This window comes from Ammodytes marinus, assembly GCF_949987685.1.
Source record: "Ammodytes marinus genome assembly, chromosome: 2".
Lineage (NCBI taxonomy): Eukaryota > Metazoa > Chordata > Actinopteri > Uranoscopiformes > Ammodytidae > Ammodytes > Ammodytes marinus.
Genome location: NC_137231.1, coordinates 33,661,142 through 33,680,532, shown reverse-complemented (window position 1 = coordinate 33,680,532; position 19,391 = coordinate 33,661,142). Strand labels below are relative to the sequence as shown.

The window sequence follows — 19,391 nt, the reverse complement described above, 5'->3', positions numbered from 1 at the left end:
AACACCACTTAAGGCCAAAAACGTCAGACTATGAAGCATGAGACGATGAGAGGAGGAGTAAGGATTTATCCTATGTTTATTTCCTTCTTTAACATGCACAGCAGCATACAGATCCCAGGAAAATAACAGTAGCAATATTCGTCTCGTGATGACACGCTAAACAGCTGTTGCAACCGGCGAATCGCGGCCGTTTAATAACGTGCATAAATTATAATTTATAGAAATCGGGAAACTCCATGCACTTACTCACAAGGGAGACGCAAACAAACTCAGGGAGAGCACGTTTCAACCGTGGATTGATAGGTGGTTACTGCGGCAACGTACGGTACACGCTCACACAACAGAGAGAGAAAGAAAAAGAAACTTCACTAAACAGGCGCTCCGGCTGACTGATGTGACGGCGCTAACTGACAGTTATGTCATCCACACTGAATAAAACAACTCAAAACACACCGGTCTCCTCACTAGCAGTTTGTGTAGTATGGAGCCAGGGGTGCGTTCGAATTACACAGTTTATTCAATCAATTCATAGTAACGCACAGCATTTAACGTTCAGTAACGATAACGGCGTTGTAACGACGGAAAAAGTAATTAGTTAGATTACCCCGTTACTGAAAAAAGAACGGCGTTACCTAACGCCGTTATTTTAAACGGCGTTATTCCCAACATTGGTCATATGTATTCTCACATTCAGCCAGCAGTTATAATCTCTCAAGAGAAATTAGGAAATGGCTTCGATCTTTTTCTATCCCCTGCCTTTTTGAAAAAACATATTTATTGTGTTGATACCGAGATTTTGTTAAGTAAAGTACGCATATGCTCATAAGTGCAAAACTATCAAGTCCAAATTTTAGACATATGTTGGTGCTATCCTTAGTAGCATTCTCTAAAGGTTTCTAAAACATTCTCCAGAAGTGTCAGAACGTATTCTTTTGTCCAGAGTTGTAGAAGGAAAAACAAGTAGAAGATTTCTTTTAAAGCTTAAAGTTTTATTATCTAAATTGAGTGAGCAGAAACATGTAGGCCTACATGGAGCTTTCTGGTTCTCAAAAAGTGTCCCCAGTAAGACTGAACAATAATGGTGGTGGCAATGTTATATGGAAACACATACAATGCTTCTGATTGGTTGACTATAGATGGAGGTGGGCCATGGATGTGCGGCTTGACCTCCCCTGTGTAGCACACCAGGCTGGTCCCAGCCTCTGACCGCATTCGAATCCAATGGCAGAAGATACTTTAAATGAGAGGAGGAAACTACACTAGGTGCAGGTGTAACTTGAGAAGGTCCGTTGCTAAGGAGTTGCTATGGGTGCAGGCAGAGTTCTCAAAAGTTGTCTGACTTTGTAAACCAAGTGATAAGCCGATTATTTACTGAAACTGTCTGGAGAGACTAGACTCATAGCTCAGGAATGTGAAGTTAATATTAACATACAAAGTGTGCAAAATAAAGTATAAGTGTAAAAAGCACAAGAGTATAACATTTAAATTATTCTCACACAAGGGGGCGCCATAAACAAGAAACGTTTATATCTCGTAATTGGCCGCTTAAAACTCAGGGGAGACCATCATGGGGGAAACCTGAGTCTGTATGTAAAATATGGCCAATACATTTTAATGTGGGCAGGACTTATTAAGAATTTGAGTTTGGCATTTTTTGGCGGGAAATTCAAAAAAGAGTCTCTTTACAGTGGAGAGGCTGACAATCTGTTTTTGCTCGTAACTCCCCAACCAAACATCCCACATTCAAAAACTTGATATCCACAAATTCACTGAAGTCTGCTCCATCTTGCACCGCAGTCGAAAATGCTCGGGACCCAAGTTGCGTTGGAGGCTTGGCCCCCGTTCATAACTGCTTGCAGTTCTAGTTATTATTATGACTTCAATCAGTGATATTTGTTTCAAGAAGAAGTGTTTAAAACTTGGAAACTTGTCACGTGGCGACCGGTGGGCGCACACAACCAGTCCTATCAACACATGAGACAGCGCAGAGAAAAGTCAGATGAATGCATGAGTGAAGGGCCAAGCAAGTACACTATTGAAGACACTGCTACTGTCTTTGCACTATGGAGGAATGCATTTATTTTCATGAGGGAAAAACTTTTTTTTTATTACATTTTTTAAACCATTTTTATTATTGCGAAAACAGTAGGCCTATAGGCTACAAGCCTAGTACAAGCTTTATTTTCTATATTTTCAATGATTCTTAATATATGCATGTTTTTCAATACCTGTAAAGTAACTTGTAATCTAACTGAGTGACTTTTAAAATCAAGTAATTAGTAAAGTAACTAAGTTAATTTTTAAAGGTAACTGTGGCAACACTGGTAAGAACCACACAGATGTTCAAGTCCATTATTTTCTTCAGCACCAACACATTCACATTCCTAACTGTCTGATAACTCAGTGGTTATTTACAAACACACACAGGTATAAACAGGTTAGTAACTGAAATATGTAAATAATACACAGGCTACTAACTAACATACAGATTAATTGAAAGAATGGATACGTGAATTGGCAAGGACTCTGAGCATCTTAAACAGCCCTATGGTTATACAGTACAGCACTGCCCCCTAATGACCATTATTCATGTGTAAGCTGGCCAAAGTCATAAGTAGACTACTAGCCAAAATACCACGTGCAGGACCCACTATTCAGCGTTAGCTAGATAACGTAATTGACCCTTAGCATGAATATGGATGCTGTATAGTATAACATACACACATATTAGCCACTTTACATGTAAGCACACAACACCTGTAACAGTATCTGCTAACATGCAGAGATAAGCTACTATTAGCTTAACGAACATTAGCTTCATTAAGTTAGACTCAGTGATTGTTTATGAAAAATGTATACATACTGTTTAATTAAATTAAAATTAAAACATTAGAATGTATGTTGTTTTTGTTCAACTTCATCCAAGAAGCTTCTCCTTTCAGTTCAAAATTGTTCTTGACATTTAGTGAGGCAGGGACTTGGACATTCATTTGATCAGATGTCTGAAAGGGTTATTTATGGTGTCAATAGACACTGTTGAACATGTATAGTTTATCCGTATATCAGTTGTCAGAGAATAAAATCGAGTCTCCTGACTGCATCACCTCCATGGTCCAGCAATAAAATGAAAGGCAAAGCAAACCAATCATGTTCAATCTACCAACGTCATAATGATCAAGAAACAGAGGATGATACATTTGTGCTTCTCCACCAATGCTGTGAAGTCCATGGTGTATTTCGTTCTGTTTGTCATTAAATTATTCAGCTTGTTTCCTGGCCTCTTCTTCATAGTTTTTCTTCATTTCATCCATTTTCTTCTTATAGTTTTCTTCTAATTCTTTCTCTCTTTTTCCTCCTGTTATCTTCTGTTTCGATCTTCTTCTCTTCTTTTGTTCTCTTGTTTAAGTCTCTCCTGCTCGTATTCTTCTTGTAACTGTTTGAGTCTTTTTTGTTCGTCATGTCGTTTCTGATCATCTTCTTGATGTTGTTTCTCCCACCATTCTTTTCTTTCCTTCTCCCAGTTCTCCTGTTTCTTTCTCATATCTTCTCTACTCTGCTCCAACTCTCTGTCAGTGGTTTTCTTTTCCTCTGATTCTGACTTAATTTCCTTTTCCAGCACTTTGAGTTTTAGTTCCCATTCTTTTTGATGCATTTCTTCCTCCATTTTCCTACTCCTCTCCTCTTCGTATCTCTTTTCTCTTTCTTTCTCTCTCTTTCTATCTTTTTGATGTTTTCCTCCATTTCTTTAAGTTGTCTGTTCCTCTCGTGTTCAATTTCTGCTTTCTCCTGTTTCATTCTCTTCATTGCTTCTCTTTCCTCCTTATGTTTCCTTTCTAGCTCCTTTCTCTTTCTTCATCTCTTCTTCTTTCTCTTTCAGGATTCTCTTCACCTCCCTCTGTATCGCTGCCTCCGCCTCTTGGAACATCTCTTTGTCACTGTCTTCTAGTATGTCATTCTTGTTGTTGAACCACTTCTGGTTTTTCTTCTTCCTGTCCTCTTTTTCACTCTTTTCCTGTTATTTCTTTCTCTCTTATTCTCTCTTATTTATGTTTCCTGTTTTCCCTCATTTCTTAAAGTTGTCTGTTTCTTTCGTGATCAATATCTGCTTTCTCTTGTTCCACTCTCTTCAATTTTATTTTTAACCGCATCTAGCTCCTCTTTGCCTTTCTGAATCCTTTCATTTTCACTTCTGTAACGCTTCCTCTGCCTCTACGAACATCTCTAAAGTGTAGCAACTGCCGCCATTTTCCTTCAACAATTTGTCTGACTTTTTCAATAACTCCCTGACTTGAGTGCGGTCTGTCTTATCCTCATTATTGAAGACCTGGTATCTTCCTCCGCTGTCACGTAACTGTTTTTTCAAAAAGTCGTCACTGTCTTCAATGTAACTCTCAATTGACTCACCTTTGAGAGTATCTCCTCTGGTAAATATTATGATGATGAAGTCTACACACTTCTCGCCAAAACATTTCTTGATCAGTTCCACAGAATCTTTTTCCTCTTGTGTAAAGCGACCGATCTGCAGCACCAGCAAGAAGACATGAGGTCCAGGAGACAACATGCTGATGCATTTCAGAAGCTCTTGTTGAACGTCATCGTTGGACAGATTTGTGTAAAATAAGTCGGGGGTGTCGACCACATGGACAGGTCGTCCTTTGATCTCTCCTTTTGCTTTCTCACAAACCTTGGTGACAGACTTTGAGCGTGCGGTAGATTTAAAATTGTGTTTCCCCAAAATTGTGTTTCCAGTTGCACTCTTCCCACTGCCAGTCCGCCCAATCAGAACCATCCTGAGAGGCTCTGTGCTCTCATTCCGCAGTTTCAAATCCTGCAGTTCAGCCTTCAGTTTTAAATTATTTTCCATTAGAGCCTTGATGATGGTGTCTTTAGTGAAGCATCTGGATGCTTCAACTCTCATTTTCTCCACATTATCCAACAGCTTTGGGATCTTCTGATTGTCGTTGATGTCAAGCGTATCAAATCTTCCTCCACAGCTCTGAGAGAGCTCCTCGATGCCTCTGTCCTTAGTAACAAAGTTAACAACATCTGCCGTAAGATCTGACACCACGGTAAACAGAATCATGATGAAGTCATTGACTTGAGAGCTGAATGTGTTCCGGATGATTTCTAACTCTATCTTGTCTTCATCAGTGAGGGGACAAATGGGTAGGACCAGGATGAAGGCATGGACGCCCTCAGGCTCACAGAGGGAAATACACCTGAGTGATTCATCCATCACTGCCTTCTGATTTCGTTCATACATAGCAGGCAGCTCCACCAAGGTAACCCAACGTCCACAAACCTCTCCCTGATGTTTAACACACTCTGATGAGTTGGAGACTGATTCAAGGTCTGTCTGACCCAAAATGGCCTCGGCTACTAATGTCTTCATGGCTCCTCTGTTCCCGAACAGAACCAGGTTTAAAGCCGGTTTGTTGGATTCAGAAACAGACTTTTGTTTCTTGAATAAACTTACATCATCATCCTCGAACACCTTACAGATAACATGCTCTCCATTGTTTTCCTTTGCAACTTGACCCAGGTGCGTTAACAGCTCTGATTGTTCAAGTTTCTTCTGCTTCAAGGATCTGTCGCTACACATTTTAATCATGTCTTTCAGGGGCTGGTCTTTTACATGTTTGTCCCTGAAACCTATACTCTTCTTCCTGGATTTTGATATCAGAACCAGTGAATGATCCAATGATTGATCACTGAAAAGTTGAAGGACTTTGCAGAGCTTCACTTTTTGTTCCTCATTGAAGTCTTCAGGCTTTAGAACCAGCAGGAACACATGAGGTCCAGGAGCAGAGAGACGAACAGAGTTTTTTACATGTTCTGTCAGTTTGTCTTCAGAGATGTTGGGATGTAGCAGATCTGGGGTGTTGATGAGAACTATTCCTTTTTCCTTAAACAATCCTTCGAATTTCTGAACTTCAGTTTCATCCTCAGAGTTGAACTTTGTCTCTCCCAGTATTAAATTCCCCACTGAACTCCTGTCAGACGAGCTGTTCCCCAGCAGAATGACCCTCAGCTCAGACACTGAAAGGAAAACAATGAATTAGAAAAAACATAGTGCACACCAATCAACAGTTAGGGGGAAACTCTGGGAAAACTACAAAAGAAACTACAGGGTTAGCAGATGTTCCACCTCACCACCAACAAACCACACTAGAGTTGGTTTGGAAGGTACAGAGACCTCCACTCTAACAAGGTCTGGGTACGCTTTGTTTGATCTGCTTTTGGTGTGCACCAAAAGCACGTATGTATGTACAAAGAATGGGTTCAAACTTTGATCTTTTCTGCAGCAATGTAAGTAAATAAAGCCTTGAAAGTTGATTCAAACAATTGGTACAGGTGTCCCAACTTAAGTTAATGGCTTCCATCCCCTTTGTATAAATGCATTGTTGGACATTATTGACCTGCAGGAAGTAGTAGATGGCTATTATTGTTAGATTACATAGATTAATTTAATTTCAGACACATTGAAAAATGAAACTGTATGAACTGCAAAAACAAAAACAAAAAATTAAGGTGTTCTAAAATCTTTGACAGGTACTGTATACAAGTCAAAAAGACAATAACAGGTGATGTCAATATAGAGAATAATTTTGATAATTCTGACGGATCAGTTTTACTCACTGTCATGTGGCAACCCAACAAAACTGCTGCTCCGCTTCATAGGTTGAAGATCATCTGTGACTGTAAGGATACAGAACACATTCATTCAAATGTGGCTACGTTTTCATTTCAACATTGTACATCAGTGATTCTTGAGAAGTGGGACAAAACAGGGTGCAATGTTGAAAAAATACTAAACCTATTTTTAGGCAAATTAAATAACATGTATGTATCCAACATATACTAAGCTACTGAGCTAAGCTTTGACACAACCTCCCAGCTTTTGTCCTTTTTATCAAAATGGGCTTTTTACCTTGTCATTACTTATTTTGTGTCAACACCGTCAGACACCAAAAACACAAATTCATTTTCCATCAATTTATTCTAGACCCATGAGATGTATTGTGATAACAAGTATTCACCAAGACTGACAGAGGCCACACAAAATATTTTCAAAATGTATATGAATATGCATTTTTTTTATCGATTTTCTATTTTCTTTAGTTGAACTGTGTAATAGAATTTTTACTTTAAAATTAACAGCAATCATTATGTGTTTCTAATTTCAAAACACATTCTCATGTTTGGTGACTGGTTAGATTTTCACATATGACCAACCATTCCTCAACAACTATGAAATATAATTATGTGTTGTTATCAAAATAATATAAATCTGACGGAGTTGACACATATCTGACGGAGTTGACAAGTATATCTTATGAATTTGACGTATCGGACGGTGGTGACAAAAACCCAGATAACCATAAAATACGTAGAATAATCAATAACAGTGATAACAGCATAATTATTGGCTGAGCATTAATTCAAGATTCACATTACAGTCTTTCAATCAGACTTGCTCTAAAAGACTCAGACCAAATCCTGTACTTTTTTAAGAATCATCCATGACAAAAGAAGATTGTGAGAGTTTCCATAAATACAGTATTAGAAAAACTAAACTCTATTTCTATATGTAATATAATTATAATAACTTGAAAACCACCCAAATATGATGCCTTCACATTGAATGTCAACTCCGTCATTGGCCTGTCACCACTGTCAGACAGGAAATCAGAGTTGACATCTGAAGGTGTTGACATATTTAACGTTTCTTAAACAAAACAAATTGAATTAATCTAGTAAGCTATTTGTTTTTTTCTGTTGATGATTGTTGCTAGTATGAACTACTTCAGGAAAATAAAATTATTGAGACATTTCAAATAACTTCTTCAGAAATTGTAAGTCGGTGTTGACTTATCATGGTTGTGACGCATGACTTTCAAGATTTGGAATGTCAAATATTCTAAAACTATAACACTTATCAGAGCCTGTCTGACTCTAATGTACTCTGCAGAGGTAGAATGTGACAAGAGATCCATCATAGTGACAGCTGCCCCTTATTTTGCCTGATTTTAGTACATTTTAATGGATTGTCTGACGGTGGTGACAAAAAGAAAGATTGAAACCTTCTCTGTGGACACACTGTTTTGGACGTCGTGAGAAGATAACAAGTGTCATATATTTGACATAATAATGATACAATTAAATCTAAGGGGATAATTGTGCTCCAGACATTCTATTCTTAATCCCTAATAACATCTACAATTATAAATATTTTTATTTTTAAAGATAACAGTAGTTACATATGCAAGACGGCCTTTTGTCCCGGTTCTCAAGAATCACTGACATATATTTATTTTGTCTTAGGTTTGTATTTAACATACGGACATAGAAAAAAGCAATGGTTTTTGCCTATCTAGATGTGATGTTGTATCATCGAGCTTGGCACGCCAAGATGTTAAGGATCATGGTAGAATTTGGTTTGGAAAATGATAACTAGTATATTTGTAAGTTGTAATTCAGTAAGGTTAATTCATTGTTGCTATGGGAAATGGACTCTTGCTATGAAGATTGTTTTTAAGTTTGTATTAATCTCTTCCTGTCAGTCTGCTGACAGATGTCTACAGTTACCTTCTACTCCTTTAAAAACATGCCTTTTGAATGTATGTGGAGAGCAGGGAACTCTGGAGTCATTGTTAATGTCTGAAAAGACTCCAGTCAAGATGTGAGTAAGTTTTGCAACAGATACATATGGAGGACGTTCCGACCGTAGTGGACTATTCAAGCAATAAAAGCATTTCTAAATCACTAAAAACCTAATTTTAATCAAAATGTTGCATACTTTTTTTATTGATATAGTTAATAGCCATGTAATAAGCAGGATATTGTCTAGTTAATGTGTCCGTCTAGAGAAATAAAAACCTTGAAGGTGAACAAGATCCTTCAACTCCAGAAGTTTCCCATTCTTCTCATTTCATTTGTGGATCTATTTCACATTCTGGGTATATACAGTATAAGATGAAAGAACAAAAAAGAGATATATTCTCCTGTACTCACTAGATGCGTCAGCAGTGGCCATGTTGAAAGAACCAGAAGAAAAGCTTTGCCGGAAACCTCCAGTTACTCTGAAAACAAGACAAAACAACAAGCTTAATATGTATGTCACCTATGTGATGTAAATTTGAGGTTTTAAAGTGCATTGTATTTGCATTAAATCTACAATTTTGGCTCTGGAAACCTGGTCTGAAATAGTAAAAATCAAATATGATATCCAAGTTGGCTGTCTCAATAAGCTTTAAAAAAATCTGATTTAAATTAGATGTTAATAATTGCCAGGATTGGTTCAAAATGCATAATGACTCATTGGAACCAGAGCATAGCCCACTTCATCTTAATCTCAAATTTCTGTAAACTTCATGAAACTTAAAGCCACTACGAGTAACTTTTAAATATCTTTTAAACAGCCTCATGTTTCCTCTGATAATCATAAATTACCTTTAACAGCAAACGAGACCATCAGTGCAAAGAAAGACGTTTTTATATGGTTTTTATTACTGCATTTGGTCTGGTCGCACACCCAGTCCGATTTTCGGTTTGCGCATCCAGGCTCTATGGTCACATATTCGTATCGGTCGCTGATTTCAGTGAGGTGCAGGAACGCGATTTGAGAAGCCTATCGCTCCAGGTGAGGGAAGGGGAGCAGGAGCCTGGTTTGAGACAGTTATTTGTCGTCATAATGACTGATGACAGGGCTGAACCATCAAAGAAAAAAAAATGCAATGAAGAAAAGCTAAAGGGATAGACGGGCGAGAGGAGGGTGTTGCTTAGCAACGTGCACACAATTTCACAGGAGTGATTTAGACTGCAGTGTTTACTCCTAAATGAATGAGCGGTTGGTACTAAAACAAAGTTTAATTTGCTTCACCATCATCAGATGACCATTATTCATCTGAAATAGTCATTATTTACAATAACATAAACACATTACCTCATCGTGATCCATACTAACTGCCGTCTCTCGTTCATTCGCTTTCTGTGAGGACACGGAATCTTTCAGCTCCGTGCGAGTGGTTAGTGAACCTGCATCAACCCATTGCAATCAGGTGTGTCTGGCACTGACTGGCATTAGTTGATGCAGTGTCACTAACCATTATCACGGAGCCGAAAAGAGTCCGGTGCCCTCACACTTTCAACACACGGACATGCACTATATTGTGTCCTAATCATTTGACACTTGCACGGCCTGCACGCGCTAGAAAACAGCTTTACGACAGCTGGCGTCGTAAAAATACTACCGCTTTTGTCCAAAGGGGCCGCCACTGACAAAGTTACTCGTAGTGGCTTTAAATGACAATATCTTTCATTTGGATTGACAAAAATGCCTAACTCTTTTCAGATGATTACTATGAGGGGCCAACCCAAATTACAAAGTTAGAAGGATTAATCTAAACATTACACCACATGCGCCCACTAAAGCAGCAATCTATTTTATCTAAATGTATATAATGTATATTAAACTCATACAATATGCAAATAACGACTACTTTCCTAAAATAATAGCCTTAGTTGGACAGTATGGAACTGCATAAGTAAATTGCTACTATTGTAAAACAAGATGGATAGATTTGATATACCATATTCATTTCAGAGAACATTGAGTCATAAAACTGCGTAATTTGGAATAAAAACTTTCTCTCTCTCTCTCTCTCTCTCTCACACACACACACACACACACACACACACACACACACACACACACATACACACATTTTAGTACACTTATACATGTGAGGACACCCAATGACATAATGCATTTCCTAGCCCTACCCATAACCATTACCACTAATTGCCTAACCCCAACCCTTAAACTTACCCTAACCTAATTAGTGTTAACCCTCAAGCAGCCCTTTAAAGGCCTCTCCCAAAGTGAGAACTGGACAACATTACCTAAAGCACGCCCGCCCGCCCACACACAGTCACGCACACTTGCACACACACGTCAATTATTTCTAAAAGTGCTGGTCCAAAATACTGTAGTTAAAATTAAAATCTTTTGTGATTCCCATAATCTTCCCTCAGGTTGTTATACTTTCTCCTCAGTTTCTCATACTTTCTCTTCATGTCTTCAAACATCTCAGTGTTGTAACTGCCACCGTTTTTCTTCACCATGGTCTTGATCGTTGTCAGCAGCTCACTGACTTGTGAGCGGTTTGCGTTATCTTTGTTATTGAAGACCTGGTATCTTCCTCCACAGTCATTTATGAGTTGTATGACAAAGTCGTCACAATCTTTGAGATAATTCTCAAATGGCTCATCTTCTAGTTCTTCTCCTCTGGTGAATACAATGATGATGAAGTCTCCAGACTTCTCACCAAAATGTTTCTTGATCAGTTCCACAGAATCTTTTTCCTCTTGTGTGATGTTCCCCATCTGCAGCACCAGCAAGAACACATGAGGACCAGGAGACAACATGTTGATGCCTTTGCGAAGCTCCTTTTGAATTGGATCATCAAACAAGCTCGGGGTTCTGACCACAATGACAGACTGTCCATCGATCTCTCCTGTTTTTTTCTCACAAGACTTTGTGTTTTTCAGTTTGAAACACTTTTTGCCCAAAATAGTGTTTGCTGTTGAACTCTTCCCACTGCCAGTCTTCCCAATCAGCACCATCCTGAGAGGCTCTGTAGCCTGCAGTTGTAAAACATTCTCCATCTTGTCTTTCGTGAAGCATCTGGATGATTCAACTCTCATCTTCTCCACATTATCCAACAGCTTTGGGATCTTCTGACTGTTGTTGATGTCAAGCGTATCATATCTTCCCCCACAGCTCTGACAGAGCTCCTGGATGTCTCTGTTTTTAGTGACAAAGTTAACAACATCTGCAGCTGTAAGATCTGACTCCACAGTGAACAGAATCATGGTGAAGTCATTGACTTGAGAGCTGAAGGTGTTCCGGATGATTTCTAACTCTATCTTGTCTTTATCAGTGAGAGGACCAAGAGGTAGCACCAGGATGAAGGCATGGACGCCTTCAGGGTCAAAGAGGGACAAACACCTGAGTGATTCCTCGATCACTGCCTCATTAGGTTTTCCATACAAGGCAGGCAGCTCCACCAGGGAAACCCAACGTCCACAAACCTCCTCCTGATGTTTAACAAACTCTGATGAGTTGGAGACTGATTTAAGGTCTGTCTGACCTAAAATGGCCTTCACTGCTGAAGTCTTCACTGCTCCTCTGCTCCCAAACAGAACCAGGTTTAAAGCTAGTTTGTTGGAATCAGAAACAGACTCTTGTTTAATGAATAGACCTGCATCCTCATCCTCGAACACCTTATCGATAACATTATCTCCATTGTTTTCCCCTGCAATTTGACCCAGGTGTGTTAACAGCTCTGATTGTTCAAGGTTATGCTGCTTCAAAGATCTGTAGCTACACATACTAATCATCTCTCTCAAGGGTTGGTCTGATAAATCTGGACTCTCCTCTCTGGGTGATGAGATCAGAACCAGTGAATGATCAAATGATTGATCACCGAAAAGTTGAAGGACTTTGCAGAGTTTCACTTTCTGTTCCTCATTGAAGTCTTCAGGCTTTAGAACCAGCAGGAACACATGAGGTCCAGGAGAACAGAGACGAACAGAGTTTTCCACATGTTCTGTCAGTTTGTCTTCAGAGATGTTGGGATGCAGGAGATCTGGGGTGTTGATGAGAACTATGTCTTTCTCCTTAAATGATCCTTTGAATTTCTGAAATTCAGATTCATCCTCAGAGTTGAACTTTGTCTCTCCCAGTAGTAAATTCCCCACTGAACTCCTGTCAGACCAGCTGTTCCCCAGCAGAATGACCCTCAGCTCAGACACTAAAAGGAAAACAATGAATTAGAAAAAAACCTTCTCAGCCTTCACTACAGTGTTAGAACAGCCCAATTATTTCATTGTTATTAAAAATAAAGTAGTTCCAGCAAGCCCAGCAAATTTATTTTTTATTATAGATTTATTTTTCAGGGACAGTGCACACCAATCAACAGTTAGGGGGAAACTCTGGAAAGTTGATTTAAACAATTGTTACTGGTGTCCCAACTTTTGTTAATGACTTCTAACCCCTCTGTATAAATGCACTGTTGGACAATTTTGACCTGCAGGAAGTAGTGGATTGCTATTATTGTTAGATTACATGGAAAGATTAAATAGATTAATTTAATCTCAGAGCACATTGAAAAGTTAAACTGTATAAATTGCAATAACAAAACCGAAAAATTAAGGTCTTAGTAAACCTTTTACAATAATAATAATGTATACAGGTACTTTAGTCAAAATGACAACAACAGGTGATGTTAATATGGAGAATAATTCTGACTGTTCAATTTAACTCACTGTTAGGTGGCAGCCAATCCGAACTGCTGCTCCGCTTACTTGGTTTTGGATCATCTGCGATTGTAAAGATACAGAACACATTGATGCCTTCATATGTGGCTAACTTTTTATTTCAAGATTGTACATATATTTATTTTGTCTTGGGTTTGTTATTTATAACATACTGACAAATAAATCCATGGTTATGTCTGGACTTGATGTGATGTTGCATCATCCATTTTGTTTGAGCTTGGCACACCAAAATGTTAATTATGATAGTAGAATTTGGATTGGAAAATTTGAAACTTGAAAATTTTAAGAGGAAAATGTAATCTCTAATGTGTCTGCACATTTTTAGCTTGGTCATGCTTTGTGTCGTTCTAGGCTTGTGTTAATCTCTGTTGCTGGAATGTTGTATAGCCAGTCTAAGCCAGAATTATAAAGTAAACTTTGACTAGCTCATATGTTTGACACTTGGAATGAGCTTTGGAACTTTTAGATCAACATTTTGAGGTGCTTTGTTTGAGTGGGTTCTCCTCAATTCCTGCTGACTAGAGCCGGGAATTGTTCAACATTTTTCAATAAAGATACAATACCTCGACTTTGAAAACGATTCCTGAAAATTACTTTTTTACATTCCAATAGCAATTTCATGGAATCCTTATTAGTAATCTGACATTATACATTATGGTGGAAAAAACCTAGGTTTTCTACCATAATGTATCCTTTTTTTATGTAACCTGTCTGTGTGGATCGATACAAGTCTCTTGCACTGCAGCTGCCTGGCTTCCAACTCTACAGAACAGATTGCAACACACAGTTTACCGGCAACAAAAATGTGGAGTATCAGGTTTTTTACTGGGAGTTTTAAATGTATGATGTGACTATGATCCAACACCACTTTTTTCCTGATCCAGAATCTTGTAATGCCTCTGCATCAGCCATAGCCGAAGGCTGGAGGCTTTAGGTTTTCGACTGTCTAGACCATTCTTGTCGCAATTTCTTATGAACTATTTGAGGGATTTTCTTGGAACTTTGCACAAATGTCGAGTCTGACCACAACTGGACTTTCACCGTTCAACAGTCCTACCGCTAGGCGGCAGTTCTAAGTATTTATGAACTACAAACGTTTTTTCTCTGCCTGTGAGTGAGTGTGAACACATGACTTAGCTTTAATAGCCTAGGGGCTAAGGTGAATTCTATTGAATAGTCCATTATATAAGTGGTATTTATTGTGAAAAACTTAATTCAATTGTTCCCAATTTGTTAGTGGTTATTTGTTTGTAAACACGTTTTTGCTGCTCTAACAAAAGCTCCTGTCTAACTGTAGGTCAGTTTGGAGGATTTCATCGAAAACAAGAGTCAGATCAGTTGAACTCACTGGGAAAATGAAATCGAGGAAACTTGAAACGTGGTTTCTTAAGATTCGCTTTGTTTCCCTCTGTAAGAAAACAGAAAAAAATAGCATTTCAGAAAAAAAACATGACACAAACTGGAACATAGATAGATAGATAGATAGATAGATAGATAGATAGATAGATAGATAGATAGATAGATAGATAGATAGATAGATAGATAGATAGATAGATAGATAGATAGACATTCTACTCCTTCATAAACACAGTGGAATACTTTTCCATGATGATTTTGAATGTATGTGGAGAGCAGAAAACTCTGGAGTCATGGTTAATGTCCGAAAAGAATCCAGTCAAGATGTGAGTATAGCAACAGATACATAATGGAGGAAGTTCTGACCGTAGTGGACTATTCAAGCAATAAAAGCATTTCTGAATCACTAAAAACCAAATTTTAATCAAAATGTTGTTTAATGTATGTAGTTAATAAAGTTAAGATCTGTGTAATAAGCAGGATAATGTATAGTGAATGTGTAACTCTAGAAAAATAAAAACCTTCAAGCTGAACAGGATCCTTCAAGTCTAGAAGTTTCTTGAAAGCAGCCATGTTGAAAGAACCAGGAGAAAAGCTTTGCAGGAGCCCTTCAGTTACTCTGAAAACAAGACAAAACAACAAGTTAGTTAAGTATGTTCCCTACGTGATGTAAGTTAGAGGTTGTGTGAACATTTACAAAAAATTCAAACTGGTAACAAAACAGCAAAAAAAATAAGGATTTTAAATGTTTTAAAAATTGAAAATCTAAATAGTAAAAAGTAAAAATCAATACATGATATCAAAGTTGGGGTTCTCAATAAGCTTTTACAAAAATCTGATTGAACATAAATGTTCATAAATATTATAAAACGTAGTTGAACAAACTGTCTAGAACGTTTGCCAGGATTGTGTTGGCATGGCTCCCAGGCTCATGTATCAAATGTTCTCCTTGGCAACAGTCATGGAATGTTTATAGAATGTTGGACAGAGAACTGCTGTGATTGGTTCAAAATACTTAATGACGCATTGGAACCAGAGCATAGCCCGCCTCATCTAAATCATATTTCTGTAAACTTCGTCAAACTTTAATGACAATATCTTTAATTTGGATTGACAAAAAAATAACTCTTTTCTGATTAAAAAATATACGCGTTACACTCAAGGCCCTAGTTGCTGTGAGAAAAGTTGATCCAAATTGTGTTCATACTTCCTCTTGACTTTCTATTAATCTAACGCAATATGCAAATTAACAGAAACGTTACTAAAATAATAGCCTTAGTTGGACAGTAAACTGCTTAAATTGCAATAAAAACTTGAAAAATGGTAATTTAGAGAATACACACAATCTATGACAATTATTAGCTTTAGGGAATATTTCTACAGTCTAATCACACTTCATACATGTATAACAAGGTAAAACAAAAATAATCATTGTAGTTAAAGGTGCAGTGTGTAATATGACATCATCAAAAAAGTTATAGAAAATTCTAGAAAGTTCTAGAATGCAACGCTCCCTGGGTAACCCCACCCCTTTTGAATAATAACAGAAGCTACAGTGGCCTTCAAGGACAAGAACAATTCTAAAATCTAAACAATGCACCTGATGACATTCCAACTATGACACTTTCAACATGGCGGCGACTAGGCCTTGGTCCAAGGTATGGAGAAATATGGATATATATGAGATCCTTTCTAAGGGGAAAAAATAATTCTAAAAATGTTTTTCAGCTATTATACACTAGATTAAACATACTTATGGATATTATAATTATTTTCTACAAAGTCTGCTAGGAAATGAAACCCAAAATTCTACACACTGTAGTTAAACACTTCTCAAAAATAATGGGGACTTTGATTTTGACCCCCAAAAGGAAGGCACGTCCCCACAATATAACTGTGTAAATGACAAAATGTCCCCACAACGTCAGCAATACACATGCATGCACACACACACACGCGCGCACACACACACACACACACACACACACACAGACACACACACACACACACACACACACACACACACACACACTTTAGTACACCTATACTTACAATATAACTGTGTAAACGAGAAAATGTCTCCACTACGTCAGCAATACATGCGCACGCACACACACACACACACACACACACACACACACATACACACACGCACACACACGCACACACACACACTTTAGTACTTGTGAGGACACCCATTGACATAATGCAGTCCCTAACCCTAAACATAACCATTAAACTAAGACTAACCTAATTAGTGTTAACCAACAAGCAGCACTTTAAAGGCCTGTCCCAAACTGAACCGAACCGGCCAGCATTACCAAACTTTCCGAAAATGTTTTCACTCCTGAGGTCTAAAACAAAAAAAATTCCTCACAAACATAGGCCTATTTGCACGCATGCACGCACGAACTCCCACGCACACAAACACACACGCATGCACACACGCGCAGTCAATCAGTGTGGTTATACACTGCTCAAAAATAATGGGGTCTGGGGGACTTTGATTTTGACCCCCAAAAGGAAGGCACGTCCCCATAATATAACTGTGTAATCGAGATAATGTCCCCACGACGTGAGCAATACACGTGCACGCACACACACACATATCAGTCATATAAATTATTTCCAAAATACTGTAGCTGCTGTAAATCTACATACTATTATGAATCACACTGCACAAGACTGAGGAATATTATTCTTTCCTTTTCAATTATGATTTGGTAGTGACATTTGTGAGACAAGTGAGAACCGGACAACGTTACCTCACTTTCCAAAAATGTCATCACATGAGATTTAAAACTCTGATTCTTTCTCACAAAAATAGGCCTTCTTGCACACACACGTAAGTAGTAAGTAAATACTGTCGCTGCTGTTAATCTACAGCTACTATTATTATTCACACTGCAAAAGAGTTTTAGTCGGGAATATATTATCAAACTTTCCTTTTCAGTTGTGATTTTGTTAGTGATTTTTTTTTTTTTTTTTTACAAGCTTCCGTGTGTAGACTCAACCGATCAATAATATAATAGTTTAATAGTAGTTATTAATAGTATACTTTAATTGAACTAGTGTCACCATAACAACAAGTTTGACGTTCCAACAACAGCTTTTGAAAACCAGAATAGTTTGTGTGTTTGAATCTAGTTTGGTTCAGTTTACTCACCTGATATTTCGTGCTGCGCCATTCGAAGTTTGAGATGCAAGTGAAACTTAATCAACGTCTTTACTCTTTCCTATCTCTGTAAATCTAAACCTGTCAAACCTGTACTCATGCAACAACAACAGAGAGAGAGAGAGAGAGAGAGAGAGAGAGAGATGGATAGAGAGAGAGAGAAAAAAAAAACATAAGCGAGGTCTCTTTATTATAAACCTTATTAACAATTGACGTTAATAACACCTTTTCAAAAGCAGAAAAACGCAGCAACAGATTAAATAATAATGTTATAGAGAGCACATAAATGAGTTCATTATTGACGCATTGTTTACGTAATGAGTTGTATTCCTGCATATGAAGTTAAAAAGCATATTGTCAATAGCTTTGGAAAGCTGCTTGTTTACAGGATAATAAAGTAGAGATCATGATCTAATATGTTTTGTATATTAACTGAAGGGCAGATGGATGACGTAGAAACTCCTGTATATGTCAATTCCTTTATTTTAATTCATTTATTTTATTGTGTGCTTTCTGAAGGAAGCCCCATAACTGATTTCATAATTAACAAAACTAATTACATCTTGATCTTTCAGAAAGGTTAATATTCCCCAGATCATGCTTTATACATTTTTCAAATTTTTATGTTTATTTTCCGTCTTTTCTATTGCCTCTGTTTTTAAACTGCCATCATTAATATGTTTTAAAATAATATTTGTTTATTATATCTAATATTTTTTCAGTTCAGGGCTTCCGTCATAAAGCACAAAACATAATAAATAAATAAAATCCAGTCATCAAAGCAATGGATAATTAATTTGAATAAAGTTCAATGTATTATGCTTGATCATTGCTGCACTGCTCTATGATAAAATAACCGAAGGACAGACATGGTACTGAGATGGAGTGAACATTTTAGTTATCTTTTACAGCCACCTGCTGGACATATTGTATATTTCAGCTCTGGGATTATTTCATTGAGCTTTTTAAGAGAATTAATCCTCTCACTACATGTGATCAGGGGAATATTTACCTTGCAGAAAGATGGAGATTTAATATGTTTTGTTCATAATGAGATCAGTTATTGGGGCTTCTGTCAGAAAGAACAAAATAAAAAAATTAATAAAAATGAAGGAATTGACGTTTACATGAGTGTTTACGTCAGCCATCCACAAAACATATTAGATCATGACCTCTACTTGATTATCCTGGTTTCTCTTGAGAGAAAATATAACATTAATTCGTAATCACTGAAGGAAATAAAATGTAGGTGTGCGATCCCGTAACTTTCTTTATTTTTTATGTAAACAAGCAGACTTCTAAAGCTATTGAAAACATGCTTTTTAACCCCATATGCAGGAATAAAAATCAGTTATCTACTACTGCAGCAGTTATTATTTTTTACATCAATTGTAAATAAGGTTTATAATGAAGAAAACTTGCTCATGTTTTTTTCTCCCTCTCTCTCTCTCTATCTCTCTCTCTCTCTCTCTATCTATCTGTCTCCCTTTTTTGTTGTGGTTGCATGAGTACAGGT

The 19,391-nt window shown here is 37.5% G+C and overlaps 3 protein-coding genes across 3 annotated transcripts in view; all 3 read right to left on the bottom strand.

The window, feature by feature from the left end:
- The window catches only part of LOC307265639 (GTPase IMAP family member 8-like), a 45,285-nt gene extending 27,357 nt beyond the window's left edge, over positions 1 to 17,928 (bottom strand). The window contains exon 1 of the mRNA XM_080047420.1: positions 17,867 to 17,928. The gene's annotated coding sequence lies outside the window, so the exon portion shown is untranslated. The remainder of the gene's footprint in view (positions 1 to 17,866) is intronic.
- LOC307265671 (GTPase IMAP family member 8-like) lies at positions 2,155 to 9,550 on the bottom strand. The gene is given in 6 exon segments (XM_080047463.1): positions 2,155 to 3,841; positions 3,843 to 3,893; positions 4,188 to 6,039; positions 6,640 to 6,699; positions 9,016 to 9,083; positions 9,454 to 9,550. Coding segments are annotated over 5 exon segments (2,199 nt in total). The 5' UTR covers positions 9,038 to 9,083; positions 9,454 to 9,550; the 3' UTR covers positions 2,155 to 3,627.
- Positions 11,002 to 17,888, bottom strand: LOC307257088 (GTPase IMAP family member 8-like; the record flags this gene model as incomplete). Its single annotated transcript, XM_080036218.1, has 2 exons — positions 11,002 to 12,818; positions 17,867 to 17,888. The coding sequence occupies 2 exons, from the start codon at positions 17,886 to 17,888 to the stop codon at positions 11,002 to 11,004; spliced, it is 1,839 nt and encodes a 612-aa protein (XP_079892344.1).
- Positions 17,929 to 19,391: the final 1,463 nt, after the last annotated feature.